A 21,003-nucleotide genomic window follows, 5' to 3' on the forward strand; every position below is an offset into this window, starting at 1 on the left:
TAGTGAGGCCCTCAATCTGGACCGGGAGCAGAGCCCTCCATTTCTGCCCACAGAGAATTTCTAACAGATTGGCTTTGACACACCTAATGAACACAAGCAATTTAAAAAATTGGAGAGAGATTTATTTGGAATCATTTTTAATCAAGTCCTCTGACTCTAGGAGAAAATGGTTTCCTGTTTCTCTCCTATCGGTGTCTCACTGCCTTGAGGCTTCAGGCTCGTACGTAAAGAAGGCAGCACACCGTGGAATGTGATTACTACATAACCTTAATTTTAACTTGGTTGATTGCTCTGCCCCCTTTTCTTTGAGCATCTTCATGTTTCTCTCCCAAGAGATAGTTAATTAAATACACAGCTGAATGAAAGGAGAAAGGATAATTGCTATTTTTAAAGCACGGCAAAATGCCATGGCCACAGCCCCTGCGTTTCTGAGAATGACAGCATTCATCTTAGAGTACTGGTTCTCTTGATTGGAACATGTAGCAGTATGATTTTGGTTATGAAACGAAAAGTACCAGTAAATCAAAGTGGACACAATTTGAGAAGAGTGGGAACTAAATTGCCCTGTATAAGCAAACAGAAGTATTCTGGAAGTTATTTGGGGGTGGGGAAGTGCTCCAGAGAGAAGCAGAAACTTCAAACTGGGAGAAAAGAGCAGCCAGGGAGATTTGGCAGGTGTTCTAAATCCAAAAGAAAATGTATGTGAAAACCATCAATCACACCTGTGGCTATGAGTTCTTGGAAGATTTCTGGTGTTCCACCCAAGGCCTGCTCTAAATCAAACTTCCTAGACGCTCCCTGTGCCAGTGGTTATATGTTTCCAGCCCACCCTTTTTCTCAGAGGCAGCTTGCAGGACCATCTAAGGTGGAGGCTTCCATTTCAGTTTCTCACTTATACGACCCAAGTCCCTTGTTTGTAATCCCAACATGAAAGTTAAAACTCAAGTCCTTAAGTCACTGCCTCAGTGTCACTTCATAGACTCACTGTCTTGGTGTTCAGATCCTTCTTCATTATTGGCCTCAGGGTTTTTCTTTATCTTTGGGTAAGCTCAACTATGCATTTATAAAGAGTCTATCAGGGTGTGGGGAAAACTGGACAGCTATAAGCAAAAAAGACAAGGCTGTGGTCCTAGTGGATGAGGGGTATCTCCTTACCGCCTCTGTTCCTGACCTTCAACTTGGGATAGCTCCTCTAGGCCCTCCTGCGCCTGCGCAGCCACCAGTCTTCGGGATGCTCCTCCCCGCCGCCGGCCCTGGCCTCCGGCGGGTGACTCCTCCCAGCTGCCGCCCCTGGCCTCGGGCTTGGGGTGGCTCCTCAGGGTCACCGCTCCTAGCCTCAGGTGCGAGGTGGCTTCTCCCGGCTGCCCCTGAGCTCGTACGCGGGGTGTCTCCTCCCGGCCGCCCATGACTTCTGACGCGGGGTGTCTCCACCTGGCCGCCGCCCCTGACCTTGGAAACGGGGTAGCTCCTCCTGGCCGCCACTGACCTCAGATGCGGGGTAGCTCCTCTCGGCTGCTGCCCCTAACCTCAGACACAGGGTAGCTCCTCTCAGCCATTCCTGCGCCGTCACAGCCTGGCACACTGGGCCATTGCCCCTGACCTCGGACATGGGGTAGCTCCTCTCTGCTGCGCTTAGTGTGCCAGCTCTAGAGGTCTGACAGAGCGTGGTCCCCTGGAGAAGGGAATGGCAAGCCACTTCAGTATTCTTGCCTTGAGAACCCCATGAACAGTATGAAAAGGCAAAATGATAGGATACCGAAAGAGGAACTCCCCAGGTCAGTAGGTGCCCAACACGCTACTGGAGATCAGTGGAGAAATAACTCCAGAAACAATGAAGGGATGGAGCCAAAGCAAAAACAATACCCAGCTGTGGATGTGACTGGTGATAGAAGCAAGATCCGATGCTGTAAAGAGCAATATTGCATAGGAACCTGGAATGTCAGGTCCATGAATCAAGGCAAATTGGAAGTGGTCAAACAGGAGATGGCAAGGGTGAACGTCAACATTCTAGGAATCAGCGAACTAAAATGGGGTGGAATGTGTGAATTTAACTCAGATGACCATTATATCTACTACTGCGGGCAGGAATCCCTCAGAAGAAATGGAGTAGCCATCATGGTCAACAAAAGAGTCCGAAATGCAGTACTTGGATGCAATCTCAAAAACGACAGAATGATCTCTGTTTGTCTCCAAGGCAAACCATTCAATATCACAGTTATCCAAGTCTATGCCCCAACCAGTAATGCTGAAGAAGCTGAAGTTGAACGGTTTTATGAAGACCTACAAGACCTTTTAGAACTAACACCCACAAAAGATGTCCTTTTCATTATAGGGGACTGGAATGCAAAAGTAGGAAGTCAAGAAACACCTGGAGTAACAGGCAAATTTGGCCTTGGAATGCGGAATGAAGCAGGGCAAAGACTAACAGAGTTTTGGCAAGAAAATGCACTGGTCATAGCAAACACCCTCTTCCAACAACACAAGAGAAGACTCTACACATGGACATCACCAGATGGTCAACACTGAAATCAGATTGATTATATTCTATGCAGCCAAAGATGGAGAAGCTCTATACAGTCAACAAAAACAAGACCAGGAGCTGACTGTGTCTCAGATCATGAACTTCTTATTGCCAAATTCAGACTCAAATTGAAGAAAGTAGGGAAAACCGCTAGACCATTCAGGTATGACCTCAATCAAATCCCTTATGATTATACAGTGGAAGTGAGAAATAGATTTAAGGCACTATTTCTGATAGATAGAGTGCCTGATGAACTATGGACGGAGGTTCGTGACATTGTACAGGAGACAGGGATCAACACCATCCCCATGGAAAAGAAATGCAAAAAAGCAAAATGGCTGTCTGGGGAGGCCTTACAAATAGCTGTGAAAAGAAGAGAGGGGAAAAGCAAAGGAGAAAAGGAAAGATATAAGCATCTGAATGCAGAGTTCCAAAGAATAGCAAGAAGAGATAAGAAAGCCTTCTTCAGCGATCAATGCAAAGAAATAGAGGAAAACAACAGAATGGCAAAGACTAGAGATCTCTTCCAGAAAATTAGAGATATCAAGGGAACATTTCATGCAAAGATGGGCTCGATAAAGGACAGAAATGCTATGGACCTAACAGAAGCAGAAGATATTAAGAGGTGGCAAGAATACATGGAAGAACTGTACAAAAAAGATCTTCATGACCCTGATAATCATGATGACGTGATCACTAATCTAGAGCCAGACATCTTGGAAAGTGAAGTCAAGTGGGCCTTAGAAAGCATCACTATGAACAAAGCTAGTGAGGTGATGGAATTCCAGTTGAGCTGTTTCAAATCCTGAAAGATGATGCTGTGAAAGTGCTCCACTCAATATGCCAGCAAATTTGGAAAACTCGACAGTGGCCACAGAACTGGAAAAGGTCAGTTTTCATTCCAATCCCTAAGAAAGGCAATGCAAAAGAATGCTCAAACTACCACACAGTTGCACTCATCTCACATGCTAGTAAAGTAATGCTCAAAATTCTCCAAGCCAGGCTTCAGCAATACGTGAACCATGAACTCCCTGATGTTCAAGCTGGTTTTAGAAAAGGCAGAGGAACCAGAGATCAAATTGCCAACATCTGCTGGATCATGGAAAAAGCAAGAGAGTTCCAGAAAAACATCTAGTTCTGCTTTATTGACTATGCCAAAGCCTTTGACTGTGTGGATCACAATAAACTATGGAAAATTCTGAAAGAGATGGGAATACCAGACTACCTAACCTGCCTCTTGAGAAATCTGTATGCAGGTCAGGAAACAACAGTTAGAACTGGACATGGAACAACAGACTGGTTCCAAATAGGAAAAGGAGTACATCAAGGCTGTATATTGTCACCCTGCTTATTTAACTTCTATGCAGAGTACATCATGAGAAACGCTGGACTGGAAGAAGCACAAGCTGGAATCAAGATTGCCGGGAGAAATATCAATCACCTCAGATATGCAGATGACACCGCCCTTATGGCAGAAAGTGAAGAGAAGCTAAAAATCCTCTTGATGAAAGTGAAAGAGGAGAGTGAAAAAGTTGGCTTAAAGCTCGACATTCAGAAAACGAAGATCATGGCATCCGGTCCCATCACTTCATGGGAAATAGATGGGGAAACAGTAGAAACAGTGTCAGACTTTGTTTTGGGGGGCTCCAAAATCACTGCAGATGGTGATTTCAGCCATGAAATTAAAAGACGCTTACTCCTTGGAAGAAAAGTTATGACCAACCTAGATAGCATATTCAAAAGCAGAGACATTACTCTGCCGACTAAGGTCCGTCTAGTCAAGGCTATGGTTTTTTCCTGTGGTCGTGTATGGATGTGAGAGTTGGACTGTGAAAAAAGCTGAGCACTGAAGAATTGATGCTTTTGAAGTGTGGTGGTGAAGACTCTTGAGAGTCCCTTGGACTGCAAGGAGATCCAACCAGTCCATTCTAAAGGAGATCAGCCCTGGGTTTTCTTTGGAAGGAATGATGCTAAAGCTGAAGCTCCAGTACTTTGGCCACCTCATGCAAAGAGTTGACTCATTGGAAAAGACTCTGATGCTGGGAGGGATTTGGGGCAGGAGGAGAAGGGGACGGCAGAGGATGAGATGGCTGGATGGCATTACGGACTCAATGGACATGCGTCTGAGTGAACTCCGGGAGATGGTGATGAACAGGGAGGCCTGGCGTGCTGCAATTCATGGAGTCGCAAAGAGTCGGACACAACTGAGCGACTGAACTGAACTGATAAGCAAAAAAATAAAACAGGGCTACTTTCCCAAACCATACCAAAAACTCAAAACGGATTAAAGACTTAAGTGTAAGACCTGAGACCATAAAACTCCCAGAAGAAAACACAGGCAGTATGTTCTTTTATATAAGTCTTAGCAATATTTTTTTGGATCTGTCTCCTCAGGCAAGGGAAACAAAAGTGAAAATAAACAAATGGGACTACATCAAACTATAAAACTTTTGTACACGGAAGGAAACTATCAACAAAATGAAAAGGCCACCTACTGAACAGGAGAAGATATGTGCAAACGATATAGGGTCAAATGATAAAGGATCAATATTCAAAATATACAATGAATTCATCTCACTCAACATTAAAAAAAAAAGAGAGAGAGATTTAACAATGGGCAAAGGACCAGAACACACATTTGGTCTCTAAAGACACACAGATGGCCAATAGGCACTTGAAAAATGCTCAACATCATTAATCATCAGAGAAACACAAAAACCACAATGAGATACCATCTCACACCTGTCAGAATGGCTATCATGAAAAAGACAATAAATAGCAAGTGTTGATGAGGAAGTGAAGAAAAGGGAACCCTTGTGCACTGTTGGTGGGAATATAAATTGGTGCCACAATGGAAAACAGTATGGAGGTTCCTCAAAAAAAATTAAACTAGAACTACCATATGATCTAGCATTTTTACTTCTGGGTATCTATACCCCAAAATAAAAACACTAATTTGAAAAGACATATGCTCCCCTATCGGAGAAGGCAATGGCACCCCACTCCAGTACTCTTGCCTGGAAAATCCCATGGACAGAGGAGCCCAGAAGGCTGCAGTCCATGGGGTCGCTAAGAGTCGGACACGACTAAGTGACTTCACATTCACTTTTCACTTTCATGCCCTGGAGAAGGAAATGGCAACCCACTCCAGCGTCCTTGCCTGGAGAATCCCAGGGACGGGGGAGCCCGGTGGGCTGCCGTCTATGGGGTCCCACAGAGTCGGACATGACTGAAGTGACTTAGCAGCAGCAGCAGCATGCACCCCTATATTCACTGCCCAACATTATTGATAATAGCCAATATATGGAAAGAACCTAAATATCCATCCATATATGAATGGATAAAGAAGATGTGGTATTACATATACAATGGAGTATTAATCTTAATAAAATAAATGGAAGTTTGCCACTGCAACAAAATGGATGGATCTAGAGGGTATTGCTCTAAGGGAAATGAGTCAGAGAAAGAAAATCACTCTATGATCTCACTTTTATGTGCAATCTAAAAAACGAAACAAAGACACAAGAAAATAAAATGAAGACAGTTACAGATACAGAGAAAACAATAGGTGTTTGTCAGAGGGGAGGGAGGTGATGGGATTGAAATAGATGAAGGAGATAAGAGGTTCAAACTTCCAGTTATAAAATAAATAAGTCACAAGTATGTAATATAAAGCATAAGGAATACAGTCAATAATACTGTAATAACTCTATATGGGGACAGATGTTACTAGACTTATCATGGTGATCATTTCATAATGTATGCAAATGCCAAATCATTTAGGCAGTACATCTGAAACTGATATAATATTACCCACCAACTATACTACAATCAGTCAGTGTTAATCACATATAAAAAATAAAAATAAACAAATAATATGAAATGAGAGGGGGAAAAGTCTAAGGCTGTACTGTATTTTTAAGCATCTCTAAACGTCTTTTAGGAGGAGAGGTTTCAGGTTAGCTAGTCGGCCACCTTGTAAAAAGAAAATTGTTTATAAAATGTCTAGATGTAAAACTCTGCCCAGGCTGAGAGCCTTCTCTGCAGCAGAACCCTCACCTACAAAATCACACATTAATGGAAGATGAACTTAGTTTCATCTTGGTGACTTAAAGAATAAAGAGGTTATGACAGCATCACTTTGGTGGCAGGAGGTATGGAGCAGTGGAAGCAGAATCAAAGATAAGAGGAATAGGGATTGTCTGAACCTCGTCCCCTTAGCCCATCTCTAACTCTCCTCTTACCCCCTTCATCTCATTGCCTCTCAGCTTAGCTCCCCACAGGCAGCTGAAGCCATGAGTGAGTATATACCTCAGGGAATTCATTGCAATGAGAACTCTAGGAGCAGGCAACTTGACTCTTATCAAGTAAGCTGTGGCTAAAACTATTGAAGTTCTGATCAGATAAATCTAGCGATTTTGTTCTTGGTAACAAGGGATCAAGGGACTCTGGTGAGCCTAAATTTATAATCAACTCTGAAATTGGGGTGGGGGGAGGAGGAAAAAAGCAAATCATTCTAGCGAAACATCTTTTTTTCCTATCTTAAATCCTAAATTCACTCTTTGTAGGCCTAACAGCTTCTGTTCTAGAAAGGAGTTCTAAACTATATCAACAAAAGTTTAGCCTTCATAGAAAATCCCTAAAGTCCTCTTTGGAATGGTTCTAAACCAATATTCCTAGAAAGATCTAAAGACCAGTACACATAGGAATCCTCAATGTAAATCAGATACAGGGTAAAGAATCCTGAATTCCTCTCTACCACCAGCAATCCTCTGATAGAAAATCTGTCAATCATGATATCTGTGAGCCTGCTATCCTTCCTGTACCCTCTGGCTCCATCATTCCCTGCCTTAAACAAGATAAGCAATGCCTCAGATAACATGGAGCATCTACCTCAAAGGCACAGTGGTATCCACCCACTCTGAGAACTGATTTTCCTCAAGGTTTGCAGTCCTACATTAAAGCACTCACTAGTTCAAATGACGTGTCAAAATAATTAATAATTAATAATGCATCTTTTATAAATGGTGATTTAATTTTTTAATCTGCAGAAATAAACCATTTTTCCTGTGGTTGAACTTCTTTTTCAGTGGTACCATTAAAAATGTCCTCTCAAGAAAAGATCCTTTTCAACAAAGATGCAGCCTATTGGTGAAGAGTTCAAGAATTACAGAAAAATATGAAATACTATATTTAATCTGAGAATAAAAGACAATCACCTTCCATTTTACTTAAGATAGATACATATAAAAAATTCTAAACTATTCTCTCCCTGCACATACCTACTACTTCTTTCAATTTTCAAATTCAGTTTGAATGATAAAAATACAAAGAAAGGTTCCATATGGTGTTGGAGCAACAGGATCAACCATCCCTCAAAGGTGTGCTAACCTTAGGGCAGGCTATATTACTAGAATTCACTAGTTAATGGCTCAACACCTTCTCTATTATTGCTTGAGTGATGAAACCTCTCTGGTCCTCAGTTTCTTGATCTGTAAAATGGAGATAATAGAAATACCTATTTCAGAGGAGCCTTGTGAGGTCTGAAACAATTCAGGTCTGTTACTGAGTGGTCAATTCTTGCTAGCTCTCACTAAAATTAGCTTTATTATTAGCTACGGAGTGCTTTACAATGTGCCAGGGAATCTGCATTGCTGCATTTATTACTTTTAAATCTGCTTCTTTCTTCAAAATAAGCACTTCTGATTATCACAGACCTCGTTTAGTTCCATTTTAAAAAAAAAAAGAGTAGAATCAAATGAAAAGTCAACTTCTAAGCAAAGGATATATTTTACATACAAATGGTATTTAATACTTTATTTCCAGCAACAGCTTAGAAAGAGTTTTACATGGATCCTCTCCACTTCTGGTCCCAGGGGTGAGAATACACAATTCTCTTGAGCCTTTTTTTTAAAACTTATTTTGTATTGGGGTATAGCCAATTAACTAACACTATTGTGATAGTTTCAGGAGAATAGTTAAGGGACTCAGCCATACATATACATGTATCCATTCAGAGACGTTCAACTGTGTTAGGTAATTCCAAGAACACCATTACCTGTTTCATTACACAGGTACTGCTCTAAGGCTGAGGCTTATTCTGACTAGCCATGGGTTAGAATCTGCAACTCCACTATTTAAAAATAGACCCAGTATGGATGGTATCATTTGAAGCCGAAGAAATAACTAACAGAAAATGGGTTTTAATAGCTTCCTAAAGCCTGAATGTTTGATCTATTAAACAATCACATTATTGAATTTACCACTTGTGAGTACGGACTAAAGTATAAATCTTGTGAAATATCTGCTTTTCCTTGACTATTCATCTCCTTTAATGGTGAGGGGAAAAACTAATAAAGTTTTAATTGAGCTATCCCTCTCAGCATTGAAGAGTGGTGGCTAAAATCCATACATAACATCAAAACAATTGCACTATAGAACTGGTCGACAGAAGTGCTTTTACTGCATTTAGAAGAAAAGGGTATTAGCTGGCTTTCCAATCTATTGGGGGGAATAGATCAAAACTTTCCTTAGGAACTGTTTCAGTGCACAACAAATATCTAAGGTGGTTTCTTATTGTCGCTAATCTAATTTTTAACGCTGTAAATTAAGCCATTTTCCTTGTATCATGCCCTTAAAACTTAAAAAGAACAAACCAATAACTGGAGAAGTTTTAAAAAATCTACAGTCTACTTGTTAGCACATCTTCATGTCATGGTGATTTGATTAGTGATTTGATAAGTATAGATTACAACCCTGGACTTAATACAGGGTGGCCCACTTTTAAAATGGCCCATTTATAACAAAGGTCTCTCTGTTGGAACTGCCAGAGAGTTAAAAAAAAAAAAAATGCCACCAGTATAAAAAACTTTTTTTAGCCATGTATTGTAGAGCAGTGAAATTGTAAACGTGGAGACCTTCATTTCAGCACAGTTCTACTGATTGTGTGAATATAAACAAGTCAAGATTTCCTGATTCTCATACTCTGTCACTATATTAAGATTACTGCCTGCTCTCAGACCACCTCAAGAGAAGGCCTAAAGAATAAGGAACACAGTACAAGTATTGTAAAATGCTATAAGCTTCTTGGAGAAAAGACTCTAAATGTCTTACGTAAGAAAAATTCATAAATATTTTTTAAGATAGAATATTTGAATAAAGATTCAGGCTACTACAAACTAAAAAATTATTGAATTCTTATGAGTTTCAAATATAACACTCACCACAGGAGAAAGGGGAAAGATAACCTACCCCATTGTCCCATCCATTAGAAGAATCGTGTTGTATATGTGAGAAAAGATGAAGAGAAAGAGAATTGTGCTGAAGAACATTGTCATCCACGATCCATGATCCTCACGAAACATTTTTAACCGGAGCAACTGACCTGCAATATAATTATTATTGGATATCAGTGTACATTGCAACTCAAAATACATACAGCATTGTTTTATTTTAGTTAATTTCTTTTATCTCACTAGTTAATTTCTTTTATCTCACTATTATTCTGAAGTCTTTGCCCCTATCAATTGTCTTACAGGAGAAACTACCTAAGGTCCTTATTGCTCTTTTGTAAAAAATGATGAAGTCCAAGACAATCTCCACCTCATCATCCTAGAGCAAATACTAGCAGGAAAATCTAGTGTACAGAGAGCACTCATTATGCTAGCATAAAAATAAGATTAATTAGAACACTTACCTTATATTTTTTATTTCAGAAATATGTTTTTGGTTCATTTACTGAAACTACTTAAGTAAGGCAAATGGTAAAGATGTTGCATAAATTCTTAATTCCCTTTTGTTCCCACAGGCCCATTCCCAGACTGGTCAGATGATAGGCAAACTACACTTATGATAAAGTACATGAAAATGTGAACAGTAAAAATGAAGTCTCTATCATAAGAGTCAGAAGGCTTATTAGCCTTGCTGCTGCTGCTGCTAAGTCGCTTCAGTTGTGTCCAACTCTGTGCGACTCCATAGATGGCGGTCTACCAGACTCCTCCGTTCCTGGGATTCTCCAGGCAAGAACACTGGAGTGGGTTGCCATTTCTTTCTCCAATGCATGAAAGTGAAAAGTGAAAGTGAAGTTGCTCAATCATGTCCGATTCTTAGTGACCCCATGGACTGCAGCCTACGAGGCTCCTCCGTCCATGGGATTTTCCAGGCAAGAGTACTGGAGTGGGGTGCCATTGCCTTCTCCTTATAGCCTTCAGTTCAGTTCAGTCACTCAGTCATGTCCGACTCTTTGCGACCCCATGAATCGCAGCACGCCGGGCCTCCCCGTCCATCCCCAACTCCCGGAGTTCACTCAGACTCAAGTCCATCGAGTCAGTGATGCCATCCAGCCATCTCATCCTCTATCGTCCCCTTCTCCTCCTGCCCCCAATCCCTTCCAGCATCAGAGTCTTTTCCAATGAGTCAACTCTTCGCATGAGGTGGCCAAAGTACTGGAGTTTCAGCTTCAGCATCATTCCCTCCAAAGAAATCCCAGGGCTGATCTCCTTCAGAATGGACTGATCTCCTTGCAGTCCAAGAGACTCTCAAGAGTCTTCTCCAACACCACAGTTCAAACACATCAATTCTTTGGCGCTCAGCCTTCTTCACAGTCCAACTCTCACATCCATACATGACTATTGGAAAAACCATAGCTTTGACTAGACGGATCTTTGTTGGCAAAGTAATATCTCTGCTTTTGAATATGCTATCTAGGTTGGTCATAACTTTTCTTCCAAGGAGTAAGCGTCTTTTAATTTCATGGCTGCAGTCACCATCTGCAGTGATTTTGGAGCCCAAAAAAATAAAGTCTGACACTGTTTCCACTGTTTCCCCATCTATTTCCCATGAAGTGATGGGACCGGATGCCATGATCTTCGTTTTCTGAATGTTGAGCTTTAAGCCAACTTTTTCACTCTCCTCTTTCACTTTCATCAAGAGGCTCTTTAGTTCCTCTTCAGTTTCTGCCATAAGGGCGGTGTCATCTGCATATCTGAGGTTATTGATATTTCTCCCGGCAATCTTGATTCCAGCTTGTGCTTCTTCCAGTCAAGCGTTTCTCATGATGTACTCTGCATAGAAGTTAAATAAGCAGGGTGACAATATTCAGCCTTGACGTATTCCTTTTCCTATTTGGAACCAGTCTGTTGTTCCATGTCCAGTTCTAACTGTTGCTTCCTGACCTGCATACAGATTTCTCAAGAGGCAGGTCAGGTGGTCTGGTATTCCCATCTCTCTTAGAATTTTCCACAGTTTATTGTGATCTACACAGTCAAAGGCTTTGGCATAGTCGATAAAGCAGAAATAGATGTTTTTCTGGAACTCTCTTGCTTTTTCCATGATCCAGCAGATGGTGGCAATTTGATCTCTGGTTCCTCTGCCTTTTCTAAAACCAGCTTGAACATCAGGAAGTTCATGGTTCACGTATTGCTGAAGCCTGGCTTGGAGAATTTTGAGCATTACTTTACTAGCATGTGAGATGAGTGCAATTGTGTGGTAGTTTGAGCATTCTTTGTCATTGCCTTTCATTGGCCTTACTCATACCTAAAATATCCATTCCACATAGAGGCTGGTGCACAAGTGTGTGGGGTGTGTGGGGTCTGGTAGCATGTACATGTGTTATGGAGTCAGTGTGGTTCTCAGCAAAACATGATTTCTAATCATGCCTAATATTCATTTACAAAGGTAATTACTAAAAATGGAAAGAATGGTGTATTAATCTATGGCAAAGCAGGCAAGAACACACAATGGAGAAAAGACAGTCTCTTCAATAAGTGGTGCTTGGAAAACTGGATAGCTACACATAACAGAATGAAATTAGAACACTCCCTAACACCATACACAAAAATAAACTCAAAATGGATTAAAGATCAACATGTGGAGCTGAAAACCATAAAACTCCTAAAGGAAAGCACAGGCAGAATACTGTTTGACTAAAACTGTAGCAATTTTGGATCTGTCTCTTAAAGTGAAGGAAATAAAAGCAAAAATAAAAAATGGGACCTAATTAAAGTTAAAAGCTTTTGCACAGATAAAAGGTGGTGGTGGTGCAGTCACTATGTCGTGTCTGACTCTTGTGACCCCATAGCCTATTAGGCTCCTATGTCCCTGGGATTTCCCAGGCCAGAATACTGGAGTGGGTTGCTGTTTCCTTCTTCAGGGGATCTTCCAGACCCAGGGATCGAATCCAGATCTCCTGTATTACAGGTGGAATCTTAACTGACTGAGCCAAAGGTAACCACCAACAAAACAAAATGACAACTTGGGAGAAAACATTTGCAAATGATATGACTGACAATGAGTTAATATCCAAAATACATAAACAGCTCAAACAAGTGGACATCAAAAATAAATAAATAAATAACCTGATTAAAAAACAGGCAGAACACCTGAACAGATATTTTTCCAAAGAAGACATGCAGATAGCCAACAGACACATGAAAAATTGCTCAGTATCATTTATCATCAGGGAAATGCAAGTCAAAACTAAAATGATATCATCTCACATCTATCACAACGGCTATTATTAAAAAGAAGACAAATTACAAGTGTTGGCAGGGATGTGGAGAAAAGGGAACCCCTTTACACTACTGGTGGGAATGTAAACTGGTACAGCCACTAGGGAAAACAGTATGGAGGTTTCTCAAAAAACTAAAAATAGAAGTACCATTTGACTCACCAATTCCACTCCTGGGTATATAACCAAATGAGCCAAAAAACACTAATTCAAAAACATACGTGAATCCCAGTGTTCATAGTAACATTATTTGCAATTGTTAAGATATGGAAAACACCTAAGTGTCCATCAACATATGAATACACACACACACACACACACACACAGGAATAAGGCTAGAATGAAGAGTGAAATTTTGCCACTTGCAATAACATGGATGAACTGGGAGGGTATTACACTAAATAAAAGTTAGACCAAAAGATAAATACTATATGATATCAGTTATATGTAGAGTCTAAAAAATAAAACAACCTAGTAAACATAATAACAATGAAAAAAGCAGACCCACAGATAGAGAGAACAAACCAGTAGTTACCAGTGAGGAGAAGGAAATGGGAGGGGCAAAATAGGGATTAAGAGGTACAAACTATTATGTATAAAATAAGCTACAGGATATACTGTACAACACAGGGAATATACCCAACATTTTATAACATCCATAAGTGGAGTATAACCTTTAAACATTGTGAAACACTCCATTTTATACCTATAACATATAATACTCTACATCAACCACACTTCAATAAAAAAAGACAAAAATGTTAAAATGCAAATACTTCAAGGAGGAAAATGTATTAAGATGAATACTAAAGTAAAAATTACTGGCATCATAAATAGGCCAGATAAATATTTTGATTTATGATGAAGAGAACTGAGAGCACTAGTATCCTGAAAGGTGAGGAAGATTTAAAAAAAAGAAAAAGAAAAAATAAACACAGGCCATCCTGGTTTCTCCTAAGAGAAAGTTTATCCAAATAATGAGAAAGAAGATGATGCACATATAGGAACTACAAATAAAATAGGGTAGGTCTGAAATCTTACAATAAAATTTCTCACGAGATAAAATATTTCTTTTTGATGATATGTCAAAGCTATGGGGAAAATATGTATATTCCCATCTGGAAAATATCTCTCTAGGGAGAGACAATAGCTCTCACACAGGCTTCTGAGCATAGGAAGAAACCATGTTTTAAGATTTAACTAATTTTCCCTCATCCCTTTCTGTTATTAAAATAGCACTTTAGATTTCATTTGGAAACCAGGCTAACAGAAACATTACCCCAGCTAAAACTCTAAATGGAGCAAATATGGGAGATTTGGTTACCTCATCTGGTTTCTTGGCCTGTACAAGAAAAGCAAAGGACAAATCTGAAAGTCAGGGGGAAAGTGAATTATAACTGAGAGAAGAATGTGGAAAATGTTCTACTGAAGCAAAGGATACTGATGCTGCAAATTACAGCCTTATACAACTTGTGATAATTGAGTCAATAATTATAGAAATCCAGGGAACTGCAAGTCTCCACACAACACCTTGTCGGGAATATTATAAATAGATATTAAACAAAGAATGCTTGAGAGTGAAAAATCCACGCCATAAATATGGTAAAGCAAACTGCAAAGAATATCATTCATTCTTTTAACAAGTATTGAATGTGTGTTTCTTACATGCCAGTGCTAGAGGTACAGCTGTGAGCAAGGCAGGAAGATGTTCAAAGTCAACCATCATTTGAGTAGTTAATGAAAATCTTATTTTAGACTGATGGACTCAGTGTTCCCTTTGCTGCAAGTCCTTCAGCCTTGATCTATTTATTTAATTCAGCTGTTGATAAGCTGAAGAACTGCTAAGACCAGAAATTAGAGTTCTTTGAAATTAAAATGTGAATTTCTTTCTTAACATATGCATATGTCAAAAATTTCACTAATGGATATACTTTAAAAGTCAAATAATAATGCTGGTGACTCAAGAGTGCTTTGCAAATAAAATACAGTGGGTTAACTGTACATGACGACTGACGACTGTACACGACGAGTTAGTAAAATGAGAGATGTGACAGGATCATTTATGCTGTCATTGCCAAACTCATTGCCTGGCACCAATTTCAGTCATTAGAGCCATTATAACAAAATGGCAAGTTAACACGACTTGGAATTCACTTGAAACACACAATAAAAGAGCTTCAATATATTAACGCCAGAACCAGAGTGACCCAAATGTTGAGTCAAATCATCTAAGCTACTTCAAGGTTAACTCATTGAGTGACCATCCTAATGCTAGAAATATGTATACACAGACTGTCATCAGCTGACTCCCTCCCCATCAATTTAATCAAACCAGAAACCTCAGAGTTACCTAAGGATGAAAGTGAGCTACCTCCACCCTATGGTGTGACCACACACACATTTGTTTTCCCTGGGACAGCAGTGGCTTGTGACTGTTGCCCTGGCATAATTATTAAGAGTGTCCCCTTCCTTTCTGAAGTGTATTGGTTTGGATAATAAGTTATTTGCCACCTTTCTTATAGGTAAAAGAATTCAGAATTTTTTAACACTCTTCTTTAGAGGAGATTCAGGGAGATACCTGAGTGAAAACAGTCAACTGAAATAAAAGACATCACTAAGAGGGATATATCACTGACAAAGTGATAAATGACTTTTATTTTAATCATATGTATATTTGTAAATCTTAGTGTTTGTTTATGTTCCTAATAAAATATGTCTTGGACTGTATGGGCCATCACCTTTGATATGGTCAAGGTAATTGGAAAGCAAATCTTAAAACTATCGACAGCGTTAAAGTGGTACACAAGCCCATGCGTTAGAAGAGAGGGTTGGAGGGCACAGTGATTACTTGTTACAAATGCTGGTGTAAAGTACTGAAATAGCCTAGAATCTCAGAATCTTTCCTGGAGATACAGTAGGTTTAGAACCACTAAGAATCATAAGATTCTAACAAGGTAATGACCTAAAAGCTAATTTTAAAATATATGATGAGCTTACGTGAATTGTGGAAGATGGAAGTAGATAGGTGTAAGAGAATTAGGGAGAAACTACTTTGTTTGTTGGCTTTTTTTGCTGTTGTGTTCTCATCAGCAAAAGAATAAAAAGGAACATTTGCACTTACCTCACAGCCAGACTTTTATGCTAAGTGCTGGGTCCCTTTTCTTTAGAAGCAGTTTTCAGCAGGAGACCTTGAACAAAGAAATAAACTAAACAGCCTCAGAAGAGGACTAGAAGCATGTGTGCTTCCAGTTAAGAGATGGGGGTACTCCTGGGAAGTAGTTGAAGCAAGGTTGAGTGGAGGGCTTCTAGATTCAGAGAGGATACAAAGATTCTGGTCTCCAAGGTAGCAAAACCTCACTTGGATTTGAGTCCATGGATGCTGGTGAAGGCCAAAGTATCAAGGGTCATGGCCTTGGAATTCAAGTAAAGATACTGAGCTGGCCTCAAGGGAAGAGCAACCAGTAGAGCAGTCACCCACTTTCATTAGGAACACAGCAACCTGGGTAGGATTCCAGCAGTCTGCTGGTGGAGGTCATCAAGAGGGCATGACAGCTGGCTGACCCAGTAACAGATCCAGGGCAATGAGAGGTTCCTCACCCCCATGCCTGGACTTGGGATATACACTGCCCACTGGTTCCCTATGCTTGTATGCTAAGTCGCTTCAGTCGTGTCCAACTCTTTGCGACCCCACAGACTGTAACCCGTCAGGCTCCTCTGTCCATGGGATTCTCCAGGCAGGAATACCAGAGTGTGTTGCCATTTCCTCCTCCAAAGGGTCTTCGCAACCCAGGGATCGGACCTGCATCTCCTTCGGCTGCTGCATTGCAAGCAGACTCCTTACTGTTGAGCCACTGGGGAAGCCCACACTGTTCCCCTAATGGGAACCATTTCCAAGAACACAGTCTTAAGAGAGAAATGTGTTTTTGAGACCATCAGGATGGAATATATGACTGAACCCATTGAATATCTCTGTGTAAAACTCTGATTCTGGCGTGTAGATGCAGAGATCCACTGTCTTGCGACCACTCGAGACAAGCCTCACACATAAGTTCCTTTGCTTGCTAAGCCTTCCAGTCCGGAGGAGTCTGCTTCATGCTTTGGTCTGTTCCTTCCCTTCTTGGACAGGGCCAGTTTCAGATTTCACAGGAAGTTCCTGAGGTTCCAACCTACACTCTCTTAGATGCCATCATTGTGCCAAAGACCATCACCGAAGCAGCAATAGGAGAGGGAAGGACAGGTTAATGCAGACTCAAAGATTTATTTCCAGGACTCAATAAGCCTTGGGACTGCTTTAAATTTTAGAGATAAAAAAGATGCTCTAAAAATTACCCATTTTGTACTCTCTGTTCACCTTAGTAAGTAGGAAGTCTGAGCAAGATATTTAATTTAGAGGAGAAAATGTGGCATTACACATACTACCCTAACCAGGAAATATGAAAGGAGATACTTTCCTCAAGAAGATGCCAAACTGAAGTTAACACTACTATTCATTAAGTCTTCTGCTCCAAAATCTCCTATATACAATGTGTCAATTACATACATAATGTATATGTGCAACTACTTAATGTATACAGATATACGTAAATAAAATTTGCAGTTATTTAAAGGAATATATTTAATTTGCTGCAGTCAAAACTCAAAGTCAGCACAGCAGGCATTCTACATACCAGTAAGAATATTTTATGTTGCTAATAACAAAAACAATGGTTCCAAACCCTTGCTTTTTATCACTATGGAATACTTAGGCTTCTGATGTACTCCAAAAATGGTGTTACAAAACATATGTTAAATAGATATCATTCTAAAATTTAAATAAATAAAATAGAAAACTAATATCAGCTTAAATTATAGTAAGTTGATCTTTATGGCTTCTCATATTTTCTGAAGATATTTGTTCCTTGAACAAAAAATAATTTTCTCCTACTATAAATGTTAAAATAATGTAGATTTAGTTTAGCTAAACAATAATATGACTTCAAGAAAGGCTTGATCCAGCACTCAAACAATATGGACCAAGGCTTGATTTATCTCTGTTTCCCAGCTCTTTCTTCAGAGTGGGGTCCCATCTTAACCAGCTCCTCCAACACATCTGCACATAATTTTTGTAATCTTAAAATGACTGAAGCAATCTTGAGGTATGTGTCTTCATTTTTGTCTAGGGAGAAATTATTTGTAGGAGCATTTCTTAAGAAAGTCGTATGATTAACTCTACCTGGGCTTGTTTGGATCCGGAACCAATCACCACCACCAGAATTATGAAAAGCAATGATTAGCTAAGCCTATGTCACATGTTTCACTCCCAGAGCCAGACAAAGTTAGTTCCCTAGCATTCAACTGATCCACAATGCAAGGCAAGTATTGCAAACAAGTTGAAAAAGGTGGAGCCCTACATCCTTGGGACCCCTAATCCCTGGGTCCTTGAATCACTGCTTCGGACAGAAGAATCTGTCATGTTTGGGGCTTTATAGGAGAGAGAAATTCAATTGAGATATAGTCATTCTATATTTTGTAGGATTTTATTACTGCAGCTAGTGTTGTCTTACCAGATACAAGATGACCAGTGAGTGAATCAAAGGCTCTGAGAAGGTAAGAAAGAATGGGGTTTATAATGGTCCAAGTTGTGGAATCTTTTTTTTTTTCTTTATGTCCCCAGTATTCAGCAGAACATACAGTAAATATTTTTGTGGGACAAAATACTGATGGGCAGATTCTGGAAGGAAAATTAAGACCTGCCCTCAAGTCCTCCAAAAAATTCTACATGTAAAATATGCAGGGAAACACATCTTGTTGGTGATGATGTAGCCATCTCTCAGATAACACAACCTCAGAAAACCTAATGCCCAAGACTGTGCATCTTCCTGTCTGCGGTGCACGCACCACACCTGTGTGTAAGCTGCAACACAGTGAGGACCATGCTTGTCTTCCTCACCACTGGTGTCTCCATGGCACTGATACACAGCACGTTTTAAATCATAAAGATTTGTCCAATAGATTTAAAAAGGAAGGGACACACAAACAAATGAGCAAACAACATTTCGCGACACAACTGAAAACCCTCTGTCTTTGGAAATCTGGTGTCTACTACCCCCACCTTTTGAGCCCTGTGGAGCCCTGTAGTTCTTTAAGCTTCACCTCCTTCCCAGTTTCTCCCCATCAATTAAACATGTCCTGAGATCCATTTCCTCCTATTCAGCATTAAACTCCTGTTTCCTTATTATACGTTCTTTTCCCTAGCACCCTTGTTTTGTGTGCACCCTAGGTTTATTTTATATTTGCCCAGCAAAACCCCAACTCTGACTCAGAGCTACAATTTGCTTTCTCCAATTTCAGTAAACTTCTGGGGGAAAAGCTACACAAATGGGTTGGTGCACTACTTCATAATCGAGGCCTCCAGATTCTGCTGTAGCCACAGCACTGCTCATTAATCCATCCATCTTAAATTCCACCGCAAAGCTCCTACTACCTCTTTCACTCTCAGAATATGGCCTTAGTCTCAACCTCAAGAAAATATCACTGCCACTAAATATGACTTCCTTCAGCTTTCTTCCCACTCATATACATCCATCCACTTTTCTACTTTCTCTGCTATTCCTACTATCTTCGTTTGTATTTTTCTGTGCTCTTCCTGCAAAAACATCACACGTGCTTTTAAAACCATAGGCCCCCGTGTTTTGGTGCCTTGCTTCAGCAACCTTCTTTTCTCTCCTTGTATCCAATCTCTCTCTCTGGGTTCTCTTCCCTCTGCCTTTTAGGCTTCTTATGTCCATCCTAAAAACAGTGCTTTCTTGACTTCATATCCTTAAACTACTATTCATTCAATTTCCCTTCTCATCCAGACTTCAAGACAGTAATCTTCATGAGTCCCCCTCATGAGCGGGACATACAATGCAAGCACTGTTGAAATTGTTCTGGCAGATGTTAATGGTCCCCACCATTGCTAAATATAGAGGAAATATACCGGCCTTTAACTTACAGGCTGCATCTGACACAGCAGTTATCCACTCTGTCCTTTTTGATACTCTACTTCTTTGGTTTCCCAAACACCAAATATTCCTTGTGCTTTTTCTACTTTCTTGTTTATTCTCATCAATTTGTGGGGCATCTCTTCCACTTGTCACATAAACAACAATGTTCTCCATGGTCTGTCCTCAGTCTTCCCCTGTGTCATATCCCTATAGAGTCTCATTCACTCTGTGGGTTTAATATCCAGTATCTCCAGCATAGATTTTTCCTCCTGAGCTTCAGACTGGAAGAACAAACCTACCTGCTGTATTCCTGGATGTCCTACTGTCAATTCAAACCCAGTATACAAGAAAGAATCCAGGATGCCGTGGTGGGCCAGTGGCTAAGAATCTGCCTGCCAATGCAGGGGACATGGTTTCAATCCCCAGTCTGGAAAGATATCACATGCCACGGGACAACTAACCCATGCGCCACACTACTGAGCCCCCATGCACAAATATTGAGCCCATTCACCACCACCACTGAAGCTCGCTCATCTCGAGCCTGTGCTCTTCAATAAGAGAAGCCACTGAAACTGGAAAGCTTGCGCACCACAAGGAAGAGTAGCCCCCGCTTGCTGCAACTAGAGAAAGTCTGAGCACAGCAACAAAGACCCAGCACAGACAAAAAATAAATAAATAAGTTAATTAAAAAATAAAAGAATTCAAAATTTCCACCTCTTGTCCCAACACACAGTTTACCTATGACTCCAATCTGATCTTTCCCATCCCTAAATCCACCCCTACTTCTGACTTCATCATCTTATCATTTTCAAAATGACAAGGTTAGATTCATTCTTGATTCCTGTACACCTTCCATTTTAAGCAGTGGTCTTATTATTTTATAAGCTTTCATGCATGCTCTTCTCCCATAATTTGTTGCAGTGGGACTGTGGCAAAAATCTGACTGATCTTCCCTACTGCAGCCTCTTTTCCCATCTCAATCCACCCATGATAGAGCTAACTAAAATATA

The 21,003-nt window shown here is 40.3% G+C and overlaps 1 protein-coding gene across 1 annotated transcript in view; it reads right to left on the reverse strand.

Moving 5' to 3' along the window:
- LOC120861260 (transmembrane protein 117) overlaps positions 1-21,003 on the reverse strand; it is a 584,735-nt gene that overhangs the window by 475,304 nt on the left and 88,428 nt on the right. The window contains exon 3 of the mRNA XM_040236882.1: positions 9,773-9,905. Coding sequence (XP_040092816.1) covers positions 9,773-9,905 — 133 coding nt within the window. The remainder of the gene's footprint in view (positions 1-9,772; positions 9,906-21,003) is intronic.

This window comes from Oryx dammah, unplaced genomic scaffold (genome assembly GCF_014754425.2).
Source record: "Oryx dammah isolate SB20612 unplaced genomic scaffold, SCBI_Odam_1.1 HiC_scaffold_11232, whole genome shotgun sequence".
Classification (NCBI taxonomy): domain Eukaryota; kingdom Metazoa; phylum Chordata; class Mammalia; order Artiodactyla; family Bovidae; genus Oryx; species Oryx dammah.